Source organism: Camelina sativa, chromosome 12 (assembly GCF_030686135.1).
Source record: "Camelina sativa cultivar CO46 ecotype springtype chromosome 12, ASM3068613v1".
Classification (NCBI taxonomy): domain Eukaryota; kingdom Viridiplantae; phylum Streptophyta; class Magnoliopsida; order Brassicales; family Brassicaceae; genus Camelina; species Camelina sativa.
In genome coordinates, this window is record NC_141891.1 from 39,463,695 (window position 1) to 39,476,979 (window position 13,285).

General features: G+C 32.3%; 3 protein-coding genes across 4 annotated transcripts; 2 read left to right on the forward strand and 1 right to left on the reverse strand.

Annotated features, from left to right (window-relative positions):
- The first annotated feature begins 459 nt into the window (after nucleotides 1–459).
- Nucleotides 460–1,321, forward strand: LOC104773812 (uncharacterized). The gene has a single exon (XM_010498477.3). The coding sequence runs from the start codon at nucleotides 624–626 to the stop codon at nucleotides 1,173–1,175; it is 552 nt and encodes a 183-aa protein (XP_010496779.2). The 5' UTR covers nucleotides 460–623; the 3' UTR covers nucleotides 1,176–1,321.
- Nucleotides 1,322–1,857: 536 nt separating this feature from the next.
- On the reverse strand, nucleotides 1,858–3,693 carry LOC104773818 (xyloglucan O-acetyltransferase 2-like). Its single transcript, XM_087478008.1, has 3 exons — nucleotides 3,286–3,693; nucleotides 2,912–3,195; nucleotides 1,858–2,822 (listed from the first exon to the last, which is right to left on the reverse strand). The coding sequence occupies exons 1-3, from the start codon at nucleotides 3,458–3,460 to the stop codon at nucleotides 2,058–2,060; spliced, it is 1,224 nt and encodes a 407-aa protein (XP_087334134.1). The 5' UTR covers nucleotides 3,461–3,693; the 3' UTR covers nucleotides 1,858–2,057.
- Nucleotides 3,694–8,492: 4,799 nt separating this feature from the next.
- Nucleotides 8,493–11,199, forward strand: LOC104732822 (receptor-like protein 54). Of its 2 annotated transcripts, XM_087477998.1 has the most exons (2): nucleotides 8,551–8,977; nucleotides 9,435–11,199. In XM_087477998.1, the coding sequence occupies exon 2, from the start codon at nucleotides 9,585–9,587 to the stop codon at nucleotides 11,049–11,051; it is 1,467 nt and encodes a 488-aa protein (XP_087334124.1). In that variant the 5' UTR covers nucleotides 8,551–8,977; nucleotides 9,435–9,584; the 3' UTR covers nucleotides 11,052–11,199. The 2 variants fall into 2 exon arrangements, with proteins under 2 accessions (XP_087334123.1, XP_087334124.1); XM_087477997.1 differs by having other exon boundaries at nucleotides 8,493–11,199.
- Nucleotides 11,200–13,285: the final 2,086 nt, after the last annotated feature.

Sequence of the window (13,285 nt, forward strand, 5' to 3'; positions counted from 1 at the left end):
ACCGGAGACGCCGCCGCCGGCATCAAACGTGCACAAGAAGACAAAAACCCTAAATCACCTTTCCCGTCGCCCTCCACGTCAGCACAGTAAATCACCTTTTTTAATCCCTATATAATTTTCTTATTTGAAGAGAGGGGCTTAGAGCAAAGCAAACGCTCTTTTTGACTGAAAGGTGACCGTATACAATCGAAGAGAAATAGATTTTTGAAGAGATGATGAGACTGAAACAAAACCCTAAGAAGGGTCAGTCTGTTCCTCGTTCCACGGAAACAACAACAAGAATCTGTTCCAACAAATATTTCTGAGGTAACGTTTTAAACAATTTAAAACATTGGGGACCTTTTCATGTAAAACTGAAACATTTCGGGGTTAATTTTCAATTTAGATTTGGTTCGGTTAAATTTGGGTTAATTTTCAATTTAAATTCGGTTCGGTTTGAGTTTGGTTTGATTCGGTTAAAATGCACAAACCAAATCTGAAATTTTCATTTTCTTCTCTCACTTTCCCTTTTGAGTTACTTCCACCATCTTCCTTTGTTCGTATCTCCAGATTTTGGAGAGATCTCTCAGTCTCCGATCGTGATCCGTCAATCTCCGATCTTCGATTTCGCGACTCGGAATCAAATGTCAGAAGGCTACGCAATCGAGCTTTACTTCGACCCAGCACTCGAAAACCAAGTTCTGAAAGCTTGGAACGTCTTCGCTCGCCGTCAAATCAGCACCAAACTGATCAACACTGAGTCTCGTCCACACATAACACTCTTCTCCACCTCTTTCTTCGACTCAACTAGACTCGAATCCGTCATCAAAACTTTCGTATCTAAGCAAGAACCAATCTCGATCTCGTTCTCCACTATAGGCAGCTTCTCTAGCGACAACAACTTGCTCTTCCTGTCTCCGACGCCGTCTCTTTCGCTTCTTCAGCTTCAGTCTCAGATATGTGATACGTTGAAGAAAGAGTCTGTTGAGATTGGTGAAGATTACCGTGTTGATTCTTGGGTTCCGTGTTGTCCTGTAGCTCTCGATGTTCCTAAGTCGCGTATGGCTGAGGCTTTCTCTGTTTTGAGGGATTTGAAGCTTCCGGTGAATGGTTATGGTATGGAGATTGGTCTTGTTGAGTTTTCTCCTGTTCGTGAAGTCTTCTCGTTTCCACTTGGTAACACTTTGGAGTCTTAATATGTGTTGTGTTGTGGTTGGTTTGATGATTTTTAGCTTTACTGTTTTTTTTTATATGTAAGTTTGTTTCTCCATGTAAAGCATCGATCTTTACTGTTGAACTCGTAATTTCTTAAGGAAATAGTTGGAGAATTGCTATTTATCAATCTGAGCTGTCTCTTTCACTTTGAAGCTTTTAATCGATCTGAACGATGTTATGATTGCTAGAGTTAACTGATAGAAACACAATAGAAGCTTTGTGTTGTAGTCATGGTAGCTGAAGAAGTTTGCTGTTACTCAATGATCTGGTGAACTTTTCTATTAACTCCACTTTTTGATAAATTGCTTCGAGGATCTTTAGAAGTCAACTCAGAATTACAAAGGAGTAAGGAATAGTTGGAGAATTATCAATCTCACCTTTCTCAGTTCTCTAATTATATTGTCGATATGTGTTTTGATTTGAATGATATGTTATGATATCTAGAGTCAACTGTTAGGATACAATAGAAGCCTTCTGTTGTTGTCATGGTTGGTGGTCTGTTCTGTTCAAGGTGGTCTTTTAGATCGCAGTGATCTGTTAAAATTTTCCATTATGTCGATTTGATTCTATGTCATCTATTTTGAGTTTATGCACTTTGAGATTCTTTGGAAGATCCCGGGACATTTTTTTAATGTTTTATGTCTTCACATGAACAGTAAGAATGGTGGAAACTGTTATTCCTCTGCTCAATGTTTTTTGCAGGCTATGATCATGAATACATGAAACAATGCCAGGTATGTGCAGTTTTGTATATGTCCTGTAAATATGTGTCTTCTCTTTGTAACACATATAACTAAAGGTTGCTATGACAATTGACTCAAAGACATCACCTTATACATTATAAAAGTTCTTATCCTCTAGATTTACAAGAGTTGTCTAAGTAACGCCATGAGAACCTCGCTCCAGGCATCGATTGGTCCGGGCAAGCACCAGTGAGTACAGTCATTGAAACCTTTCATCCATTTATTTCCCCAGTAAGAATTCGGGTGCCCGTCTGGTCTCATTAGCATAACCCTAGTCACATCCAAAACCGCAAACTTCCTCTTTTTAAAGCTAACACGTTTAATCTCTTCAAGCTGCTCTATCTGAGATGTTCTGAGTTCCATATCGCTACTCTTCTGGTTGATTTCATTTACGCTTAAAGGGATCGACCTCCCGCAAGCTCCTCCAGTGTTCCAAGTCCCATTCTCAAAATGGGACGGCGAATACGTCCTGAGAACTGTCACTAAGTTGTCTTTGCAGTTATGACATCCATTGATGTGCTTAAAAGCAGCTGAGAAAACTAGCTTAAACCCTTCTTTCAAGCTAATCTGAGTCATGTTTGGTAAGTTACAGAAGATGCAACCTATTGTCTCATCTCCTCTATGTATGTATATTGGTCTGAAAAACCAATGACCAGCTGAAACAATGGCAATGTCTGTATTTGGCAGATCCTTCGCCCATTGCTCATCGATCTTGTCGACATCTATATCATAAATTCCTGTTCCTGTCTTGTTAGCGCGAGTCCTCTCGAATCCCGCCACTAGAAACTTAGTCCATGAGGTAGATAGAGTGAAGTCATGGTCTCTAAAGTACCATATCCTGTTTCTGTCTTCTGCATCCTTGTAGATATCTTTCGGAGTTTCTTCCTGCGCAACCAAAGCAAAGAAACTAGACTTCTTAAGTTATAATTGCTTAAGAAGTTTTGTCACAAGATCTTCAACAAACAGAGTCTTACCATTGACAAGAGGCAGAGAAGAGACTCCATGTGGTTTCTGGCCACAGAATCACCAATGAAATTCATCTTTTTGCCGCGAACGAGATCAAGAAAAGCTTTGGGATTGAATCTCGGAAGTTTACAGCCCTCAGGTTTCCATCTCCAGAACAAGAAATCTCTGTTTGGTCTCCCATGTTTTAAGCAGTTTTTCGAGTCGGGTATTGTAGGACAGGTAGAGTTTGAGTACAGCGACCCTCTTTCGTCTGGAATCCATTGTCCTTTAGACAAGTCACAGTCCTTAAAATCTAAACCGACGATAACAATGAATGACAAAAATTTTCAACAATTTGGTATTTGGCTCTTTGCATTTCGACAAAAAGAACATTTAAACTTACTTGGTTGAGGTTCGACGTAGAGAACGTTGTGATCATTGATGGAATTGAGAGAATTCTGAGGAAACAAGAAGAAAGTGATGGAGAATAGAGTAATACAAAGCAAGAGATATGGTGCCAATGCACTTAAGCTCGTCTTTTTCTTTGTTTTTCCCCGCAATATTGATAACGAATCCATCGTTGCATGTCGATAATTATCCAAAAAGTTACTACCATAATGTGAAGTATGGACACCAATTTATATTTTATTTTCAGTTATTAAGTAGAAAAAGATGAAATATAAGGGAAAAAAATCTAGAGATATACCCTAGTGTTTAGGAAATAGTATATTGACTCTCATAAGGATAAATGTACATAGAGATACATATTTATAGGGAATGAATTAACATAATTATCTAATTAATATAATCATATAAGATATACACAAATCTCCATAATATATTTATAATATATCTTCTTTGATTATAAGGATCTTCTAGATCATTCTATACGCCCCTCAAACTCAATGGGGGATGAAGTAAAGCGGAAATAACGGCTTGAGATTGAAAAGTCTAAGTGTTGAAAAGGAGATCCAGTTATTTATTGAGAAGATGAGTTGTTGTTGTTGAGCAAAATTTGCTAAAGACCCGACCCGATGATGAGTTGTGTGATGTTGAGATGGCCGACATCAACGATGGTTAGAGAAGGAAAAGTGAAGAGAATCTATATATATAAAGTTGGTTTTTTTTCTCTTCTCCTTCCTCCACCTCATCACTTTTTATTTTCAATTTTAACAAATTAATCCATATCATCAAAAGAACATAAAATCTAAAGTTAATACATCAATTAATTCACTCATTTTCTAATCTTTTTATTATTATTAAAAACAATAATTTAAACTAAAATATAATTAAAAAATGAAAAAAATACAACCAAAAACAAATATCAAAGTAAAATATGAATAGAGATACATAAATATAAAATTAGATATTTCTATCATAGCATATAATAATTGTGTAAATATTTAATGGAACAATAATTACTTTCAATAGTTACAATTATTAGGATAAAGTAAATAAGATTTTTTTTTCTTAACAAACACACAAATTTAAAGGTATTCTAAATCAAGAGGTTATTCAATTCTTTGTCTTAAATTGTAAATTCATGTTATCATTTAAAAATTGGTGTATATTATTATTTTCAGTTATAGTATAATACTATAATGTAATTAATATATATATATATATATATGTGTGTGTATTTAAAACTTGAGACTATTTTTTGTTAAAGTGTTAAATTAGAAATTCATGTTACCAATTAAAACCAGAAGGATTTGGTGCATATTATTATTACTTCTAAATAAAATAAATAATTAAAATAGTTTGAGTGATCTATATTATTTATCGTTTTCAAAATTGAAAAATGGTGAAATTTGTTAAACAAAAGTATATCCAAAAAAAAAGAGAAAATATTAATCAAGTGCTCAAAAATTAAATAATGTATATATTTAAGAGACATGTGTAAGGTTAATTGCAATAAAACATATTAAACAAAACTTATTCTGAATATCTCACACACCAAGAAAAAAAAAAGTGGAAAATACTAAGAAGAATTTTTGTAGTTATATAGTTTGAGATAGCTATTTGTATACTAGTGGTAGATTGTAAAATTTTAATTAAAATTTAAAAGAATTCTATTTGTGGATAAATACACATATTTAAAAGCTACAGTAATCTTATGTGTTTGTAGATTTAGGGAATCAAACTAAAGAACACTATATAGAAACGTAGTAGACTATACATACATATTTGTTGTTCCAAAAAAAAAAAGAAGTAAACTATACATATTTAAGTATAAAATTATATATGTGAACAGAATTTTTCTTTTATCAAACAGTTAGATAAAATGTAATGTTTGATGTAACAATATGATGTTTATGGATAGCAATGAGTCCAATTATGAGATTCATTACTAGGAAGCAAAAATTATATGTAGAACTTCACGATTAAGGGTAAGTATATTCTCTAAGATTTTTAATGTCTATGTTAGTACTAGAAAATAAAAAAGATGAAATATAGTTATGATATATTTTTATAATCAATATATTATAACTGAGATAATAGAATGTGAAACAAGAGTATATGCAAGAGATGATGAGTGTATACCGGAAAATAAATAAAGAATTAATTGTAAAAAACTATTAAAAGAAATAGATAATTTATATATCGCTTAATAAAATAAATTTGACATCTATGCTCATTTCTATTTTTGTATTAAATAATAATTATTATGTTCAACGAATGGCATTAATAATAATAATGGAATGGTTTTTCAAATTGGTTTTTAGCTTTTGGTTTTCTGATTTTAGTTTTTGGTTTTTATTTATTTGGTTTTTGGTTTCTGTTAAAAATATTAAAAAAATTAAGAAATGAAAATAAAAATTGAAAAATGAAATAAAAAAGAATTACGTAGAGAAGAAAATGAGAAACTAATATAACAGAGTTTTTGGTTTTTCTTTGAAAATGAATTAAATCTTTCAAAAACTAGATTCCCCAATTTTTAGGGAATCCAATTTTGTAAAATCTTGAAAGGCTGTAAAACTGGTTTTTAGAAAAACAAAAACCAAAATCTAGCCAAAAACTATTAAACATTCAGGGCCTAAATAGAAAGAAGCATTATATAGCTTGAGAAAACGATAATAGCAGTTTTTAAAAAAAATATATATTCAAAAGAAATTCAATTTAGTTTCAAAGGCTTATGATATATAAGCTTGAATGATAAGCACTTTTGGCTTGAAAATAAAAATTATAAAAGAAGAAGCATTTGGCTTAGATTCAGAGGTGTAAGATGGTAGACTTGAATAAAAAAGAAGCTTGATGGCTTAGATTATGATGAACTTGAATGTAGATATGTGACAACCCGTCCGTGGATCCCACTAGCCTCACTGCTGTGGGAAGGTTGTTAAAGGGTGAGGGACCAGGGTTCGAGGAACGCCTGATGCACCAATAACCTACTGGTGGATTATGTGAGTTAGTCCACAGTGATGGGTTATGATCGATGCCCTGCATGGCCAGCCTATGGGGACAACTAGCAGTGAGGCTAGTGGGGTCCACGGACAGGTTGTCACAAGATATATTTGGCTTGAAAACAAAAATAAACAAAAGAATCACATAGCTTAGAAACAGGAACATAACCTATCATTAGATCATTATGGCTCTCATACCATGTAAGAAGGTTGAAGATATTGGTCTCCATATTCTGTGCGTATCATATATATATATATATATATATATATATATATATATATATATATATATATATATATATATATATATATATATATATATATTTCTCCTAATGAATAATACAAGACACGGAGTTTACCTAATTTACAGTATGTGGTATAAAACTAACTAATATTAGTTTACAATATAATAAAAAAATGAATGCACTTTGTGAAAAATGGCAAGCAATATGTATAGATTAAAAAATCTATTAGATTCTGAAATATGTGTCTAAGTAATCTAGATTTTGATATACACTAATTTCCCATTTATAGTACAAGAAAATGCAAAAGTAAAATCTTTTTATTTTACCGCACATTATTTCTTATTCTTTTTATGAATATACATATCTATATTAACATTTTTGAAGTACATTTTGTGTTATGTCCTTTTAGTTGTAGTTATTTAAAAAATTATTTACAATCTTAACCCCTAGAAAATTTCTTAAAATAACAATTACATCAGATTTTGTTTCCTAAATATTTTACATTTCATTTCTACTAGAAATGTAACAAACTACAATCAATATTTTATGGAAACAGAAGCTATACTATATTAATGACACCTTCTATTGTTTTTTGAAGATATTCTATCTCTAAATTCTTTGCAAACAAAGAAAACAACAATTTAATTCCTATTTTATTTTTCAAAACATGTTCGTTTCGATTCTGAATGTAGATAAAAATGTTAATATATATAAAAACTTTGATTTTCATTTTTTTAAATCATATTTTTGATATATATATAAAACTTAATAAAAACTTTAAAATATTATAAATAAAAGCTTATAAAAAGTTTAAAATACTATACAATGTTGTTATATAGTAGGACGTATTATAAAGAAGACATGTTGGAATTAATAAAATATCATTAAATTTGTGCATAAACACGAGTTAAATTCTTATTTTATTATTTATCAACACTACTAATATTAGAATATTTAACATATCAAATCAACTTACTTTAACTAAGATTTTGTAAAATAAGTAAATCATTATGAAAATATGACTTAATCACAGCTTATAAATTACTTATTATGTATTTAAATCCTTTATTTTTTGTTCTAATAACTAAAAAACTAAATAGAATCTCAAACACTAAATAAAACAAACTAAACAAAAAATAGTCACACAGTGTACCGCAGGTTAAAAATTAATATTAACATTTTAGCCGTTTGAACTTTGAACGGCTGAAAATTTTAATTATTCCTTAAGCGGTTGAAAATTTTAGTTATTCTTTTATTTACGAAACAACCACAACTTAACAAGCAAGCAATTATAAAATAATAATAAAAAATATAGACCCGTGATGTCCACGGGTTAAAATCTAGTGTAGTTAATAATAATATGTTGGATGAGTAAAAATAGTGTACGGTCACAAAAAAGAAATGCAAAGAAAATATGTTAAACATCCATTCAGGTAGTCACTGCTTAAAAAGTTAAAATGTTACTAAAATGCTTTGGATTAATAAAAAAAACTTGCATCCACTCCAATCAAATCTTGTAACACCTGCATAAGATTGTCCCTTCCCCATTAATAGTATAGATTATTAAGCAGTACATGAATTTCTCCTTCATCTCTCCTCCTTTGTATAGATTATATCATATGATTAAACAAAAGATCACTCCAATATGGGAAGTCTGAGCGGATCTGTTGTGGTCGAAAATAGTGGAAAACATTCACAGTTTTCAAATCAAGTTATAATGACTAACCCTTACCATGTTCAATGGCTATAATTATCCAGAAGACTACGGTTGGATAATTGAAAAGTACGTAATACTAGTCCAAGTGTCCAACTGTAATCAGAGTAGAAATAACGAGACAACAAAATTTATGAATTGGTCATTGTCTGACCCGGTTGGTATCGGTCCTGGTCGAATTAAAAATGTGGTGGTCAATACTTACAAGTCTTACATGTTGAAAGACTCAAAATTTCCAAGTCAAGCAAGGTGACGTAACTCATTATCTTCATTATATATGATTGTTAGAATTAGACTGCAAAATTGACCAAATCATACATACCAATTTCTTCTTCATATCTCCTTCCTATATACTTTTGGTTTGAAATCTTCCTTTCATATGATGAAATCGCATCTGGCCGTTTTCTTCATCACTTGTTTCTTCTGTTGCATCGTTGTAACCAGCGATTCAGTTTGCACTCTACCATTTCCTATCCCTCGAGACCAAGTTGACATTCTCTTGGCTTTAAAGAATGAGTTTCCATCCTTCAGCTGCGACCTCACTTGGAAACTCGATTACTTTGGTCGAATGGACACCAGAGCAAATATAAGCTCATGGACCAAAGACTCTGACTCCTTTAGTGGTGTTTCCTTTGATAGCGAGACCGGATTGGTGAAGGAGCTATCTCTTCGTCGTCAATGTCTCACTAGTCTCAAAGCTAATAGTAGCCTCTTCAGATTCCAACACCTCAGGTACCTCGACCTCTCTGAAAACCATTTTGACTCTTCCCCTATCCCCTCAGGATTTGGCAGATTCACCTACCTTGAATCCTTGGATCTTAGCAAAAATGGTTTTATAGGAGAAGTCCCATACTCAATAAGTAACCTAAACCGGTTGACCAACTTAGACCTTTCATATAACAAGCTCACCGGTCGTATTCCCAATTTACATAATTTAACCCTTCTTGAAAGTATAGACCTATCATATAATAATTTTTCTGGAACCATTCCTTCTTATCTATTCACCATGCCTTTCCTAGTTTCTCTTGACCTTCGCCAAAACCATCTTAGTGACCCTCTTGAAAATATAAATTATTCTGCAACCTCTAAGCTTTTAAAATTAGACATGGCCTATAACCTTATGAGTCATCGAATCCTAGAACCTCTCTCAAAATTAGCCAACCTCATGCGTCTTGACTTATCTTTTCAGAAGACACCCTACACATTCAACTTCGATTTCTTGCTCTTCAAGTCTCTAGAGCGTTTGGATCTTTCCGGAAATAGTGTGTCAGTGGTTGGTACCGGTTCTGAAAATTTGACACATCTACACCTGTCCAGCTGCAACATCACTGAGTTCCCCATGTATATCAAGGACCTACAAAGGTTATGGTGGTTGGACATTTCAAATAACAGAATCAAAGGAAAAGTGCCTGAGTTGTTATGGAATTTGCCTTCTATGGCCTATGTAAATATCTCTCACAACTCCTTCGATTCCTTGGAAGGTACGCCAAAAGTAATCCTTAATTCGTCGATTTCGGACTTAGATTTGAGTTCAAATGCCTTTAAAGGATCGTTTCCTATTATTCCACCTTACGTCCACATCATGGCTGCATCATATAATTATTTCACTGGAGGCATACCTCTTACATTCTGCAAAAGATATAAACTGAGTCTCCTTGATCTATCAAACAACAACTTCAGTGGCTCAATTCCAAGATGCTTGACAAATGTATCACTAGGACTACAAGCGTTGAAACTCAGTAACAACAACCTCACTGGGAGACTTCCGGACATAGAAGATCGCTTAGTACTACTTGATGTTGGCCACAACCAAATAAGTGGGAAGCTTCCAAGGTCACTTGTAAACTGCACAAGTCTAAAGTTTCTAAATGTGGAAGGAAACCGCATCGACGACACTTTCCCTTTCTGGTTGAAGGCTTTGCCGCGTCTTGAATTAATTGTTCTGAGATCAAACAGATTCCATGGTCCCATATCTTCTCCTGATGAGATCTCTCTTTCATTTAGTGCACTGCGGATCATTGACATATCACGTAACAGCTTCAACGGGAGCCTGCCACAAAATTACTTTTCGAATTGGAGTGTACCTTTGGTTAATACTCCACAAGGCTATCGTTGGCCACAGTACACAGGAGATGAACACTCTAAATACGAGACCCCACTTTGGTCTTACCCTTCCATTCATTTGAGAATCAAAGGACGAAGCATGGAGTTGGAGAAGATCCCAGACACATACACAGCCATTGATTTCTCAAGGAATAGTTTTGAAGGACAGATTCCAGAATCAATAGGTTTCTTGAAATCATTGATCGTTTTGGACTTATCTAACAACTCTTTCACAGGTCATATTCCATCTTCTTTGGCCAAACTCAAACAACTCGAGTCACTGGATCTATCTCAAAACCGAATCGCTGGAAGTATTCCTCAAGAGCTAAGGGACCTCACGTTCTTGGGATATGTTAACATGTCACATAACAGACTCACCGGCCAAATACCACAGAGTACACAGATTGGAGGGCAACCTAAATCTTCCTTTGAAGGGAATATCAATCTTTGTGGTCTTCCTCTTCAAGAGAGATGTTTCAAGGGAAATGGAGCACCATCAACACCACAGACACAAGAGACAGAACTGCCAAAAGAAGAAAACGTGTTGAACTGGAAAGCAGCTGCAATAGGCTCTGGACCCGGAGTGTTGTTTGGATTGGCGATCGGACAAGCCCTTGCTCGATACAAACCGGTCTTGTTCCATAAGTTGTTTCGCCTTTCAGATGAATTGTTTTTTTTTTTTGTGTGGTGTTTTCATATGTAAAATAAACAGTTTCCTACTCTTTGCTTTTTGGGATTTGATAAACTGTTACTAACAACAAAACTTTGATTTTCTCAGTTAATCTGTTTCGTATTAGATATACTTTGTAAACTTGAAATGTTATTTGAAAAACAGATCATTTTTGCTTTCATTACTCACATAGTCACATTCAATTGTCAAATTCATAAAGCTTAAAAAAAAAAAATGCTCTGACGCATATGTAGTTTTTCTTCAATTTCAAAAGTAATGTAGAAAAAAATTAAAACCATTTAAAATCATTTTCTAAACTACTATTATTTTATAATCAATGAAGTAAATGCTTATTTTTTACATTGCCAATTTGATTTGAAAATGTTCTTAAAAAGCATCCACCTCAAATTTTGACTTATTAAAATGCAAAAGTCATCTATAATTTAATGCTTTTCAAACTACAAAAAAAAAATCATGCAATAAAAATCATTAGAAGAAAATAATATAGATGATTTTGATTTACAAAATACTTTGCTAAGATATAAAAATCTTCTATCTTCTATATATGACAAAAAAAAACAAAAAAAAATATTGTGAGTATTTTGGTTGCTTAAATATTTTACGGGATATAGTTTTTTTTTTTGTAATTTTAATCAGAAAAGTTACTACATAATAAAAGGGCGAATTTGCCTGATAGCCAAAACAAAAAAAGTAACAAAGAAAATAGCCAAATAATGAACTAAATTAAGTGAGTAACCATTGGTTGAGGTAAAAAGACAAGGGAAGGGTAGGGTGAGGTACACGCGCAATCATCAAGGAGTGTTAGTGTAGAAAATATTTATTTATTTATTTATTTGGATAAATAGATGATACCCCTTTACATTTTATTTTAATATATCTTTTCAATAAAATTATTTAAAATTTTGAAATTTATCATAAAAAGTTACATTTTTTTTTCTGCATTCGACATAACTTGAACTTTTAAAATCGAATGTTGAAAATTTTACATGATAAATAGTGTTTATAATAAGAATTATACTAGAACTATAAAATGGTATAGAACATTATACAACCCAAATCGTGAATTAAATTCATAACAAAGAAAAACGTTATACCCTAAAGGATACAACATAAGCAATTCAAGCAACCGTGTTAAATACTAACTGTAAAAGATAAAAATAGACAACTCAAACGACCAAATTAAACACATAAAAAAAAACATTATACCGTAAGAGATACAACATATGCAACCCACATAGATAGCTCAAACCGAATTAAACACACAATAAAGAAAAAACATTATACCCTAAGGGACAAAATAGGCAACCCAAACAATTGTATTAAACACTAACCGTATATACCATAAGAGATACAACATATGCAACCCACATAGATAGCTCAAACCGAATTAAACGCACAATAAAGAAAAAACACTATACCCTAAGGGACAAAATAGGCAACCCAAACAGTTGTATTAAACACTAACCGTATATACCGTAAGAGATACAACATATGCAACCCACATAGATAGCTCAAACCGAATTAAACGCACAATAAAGAAAAAACACTATACCCTAAGGGACAAAATAGGCAATCTAAACAATTGTATTAAACACTAACCGTATATACCGTAAGAGATACAATATATGCAACCCACATAGATAGTTCAAACCGAATTAAACGCACAATAAAGAAAAAACACTATACCCTAAGGGATAAAATAGACAACCCAAACAACTGTATTAAACATTAACCGTATATGCCCTACATATTAACCGAGTTAAATGCTGACAATGAAACAATATAATATATAAATTGTTTATGTATTTCTAATTATAGTTTGAATTAATGTATGTATGCAATGTAAATAATTTGAAACTTGAGAAATATACTTTTAAAAATGGAATAGAGTGTTGTTGTATTTATATATTACAAATATTTTTGTTATTATAGTTAGTGTATAAATTATATTTTCTCATCTTAATATCTTTAAATCATAATAAACATTAAAAAAACTATAGTTTAATTGAGTTTGTGAAATTAAAATAGTTTGTTCAAAAGAAAATTTATTACAAAATATGAAAAAGTCAAGAAAAAAGAAAAAAAAATTGTTGCCAAATGAAAGATGGCAGAAATATGTAAGCATATATAGAAAGAAGAAGACATACGTAGACAAAAGAGTAGGGGCGAGTGGCAACAGTTAATCACTAGTGGAGCTATAATTGTCATCAATATGTATTATATAGAGTACAGTAGAACCTATATAA

Excerpts from the sequence above, each read along its gene's own strand:
- LOC104773818 (XM_087478008.1), bottom strand. The coding sequence starts at position 3,460 with ATGGATTCGTTATCAATATTGCGGGGAAAAACAAAGAAAAAGACGAGC. Across the intron at positions 3,196-3,285 it reads CTACGTCGAACCTCAACCAA|ATTTTAAGGACTGTGACTTG; the intron begins GTAAGTTTAAAT and ends TCGTCGGTTTAG. Across the intron at positions 2,823-2,911 it reads TTCTCTGCCTCTTGTCAATG|GAAGAAACTCCGAAAGATAT; the intron begins GTAAGACTCTGT and ends TTGGTTGCGCAG.
- LOC104732822 (XM_087477997.1), top strand. The coding sequence starts at position 8,625 with ATGATGAAATCGCATCTGGCCGTTTTCTTCATCACTTGTTTCTTCTGT.
- LOC104773812 (XM_010498477.3), top strand. The coding sequence starts at position 624 with ATGTCAGAAGGCTACGCAATCGAGCTTTACTTCGACCCAGCACTCGAA.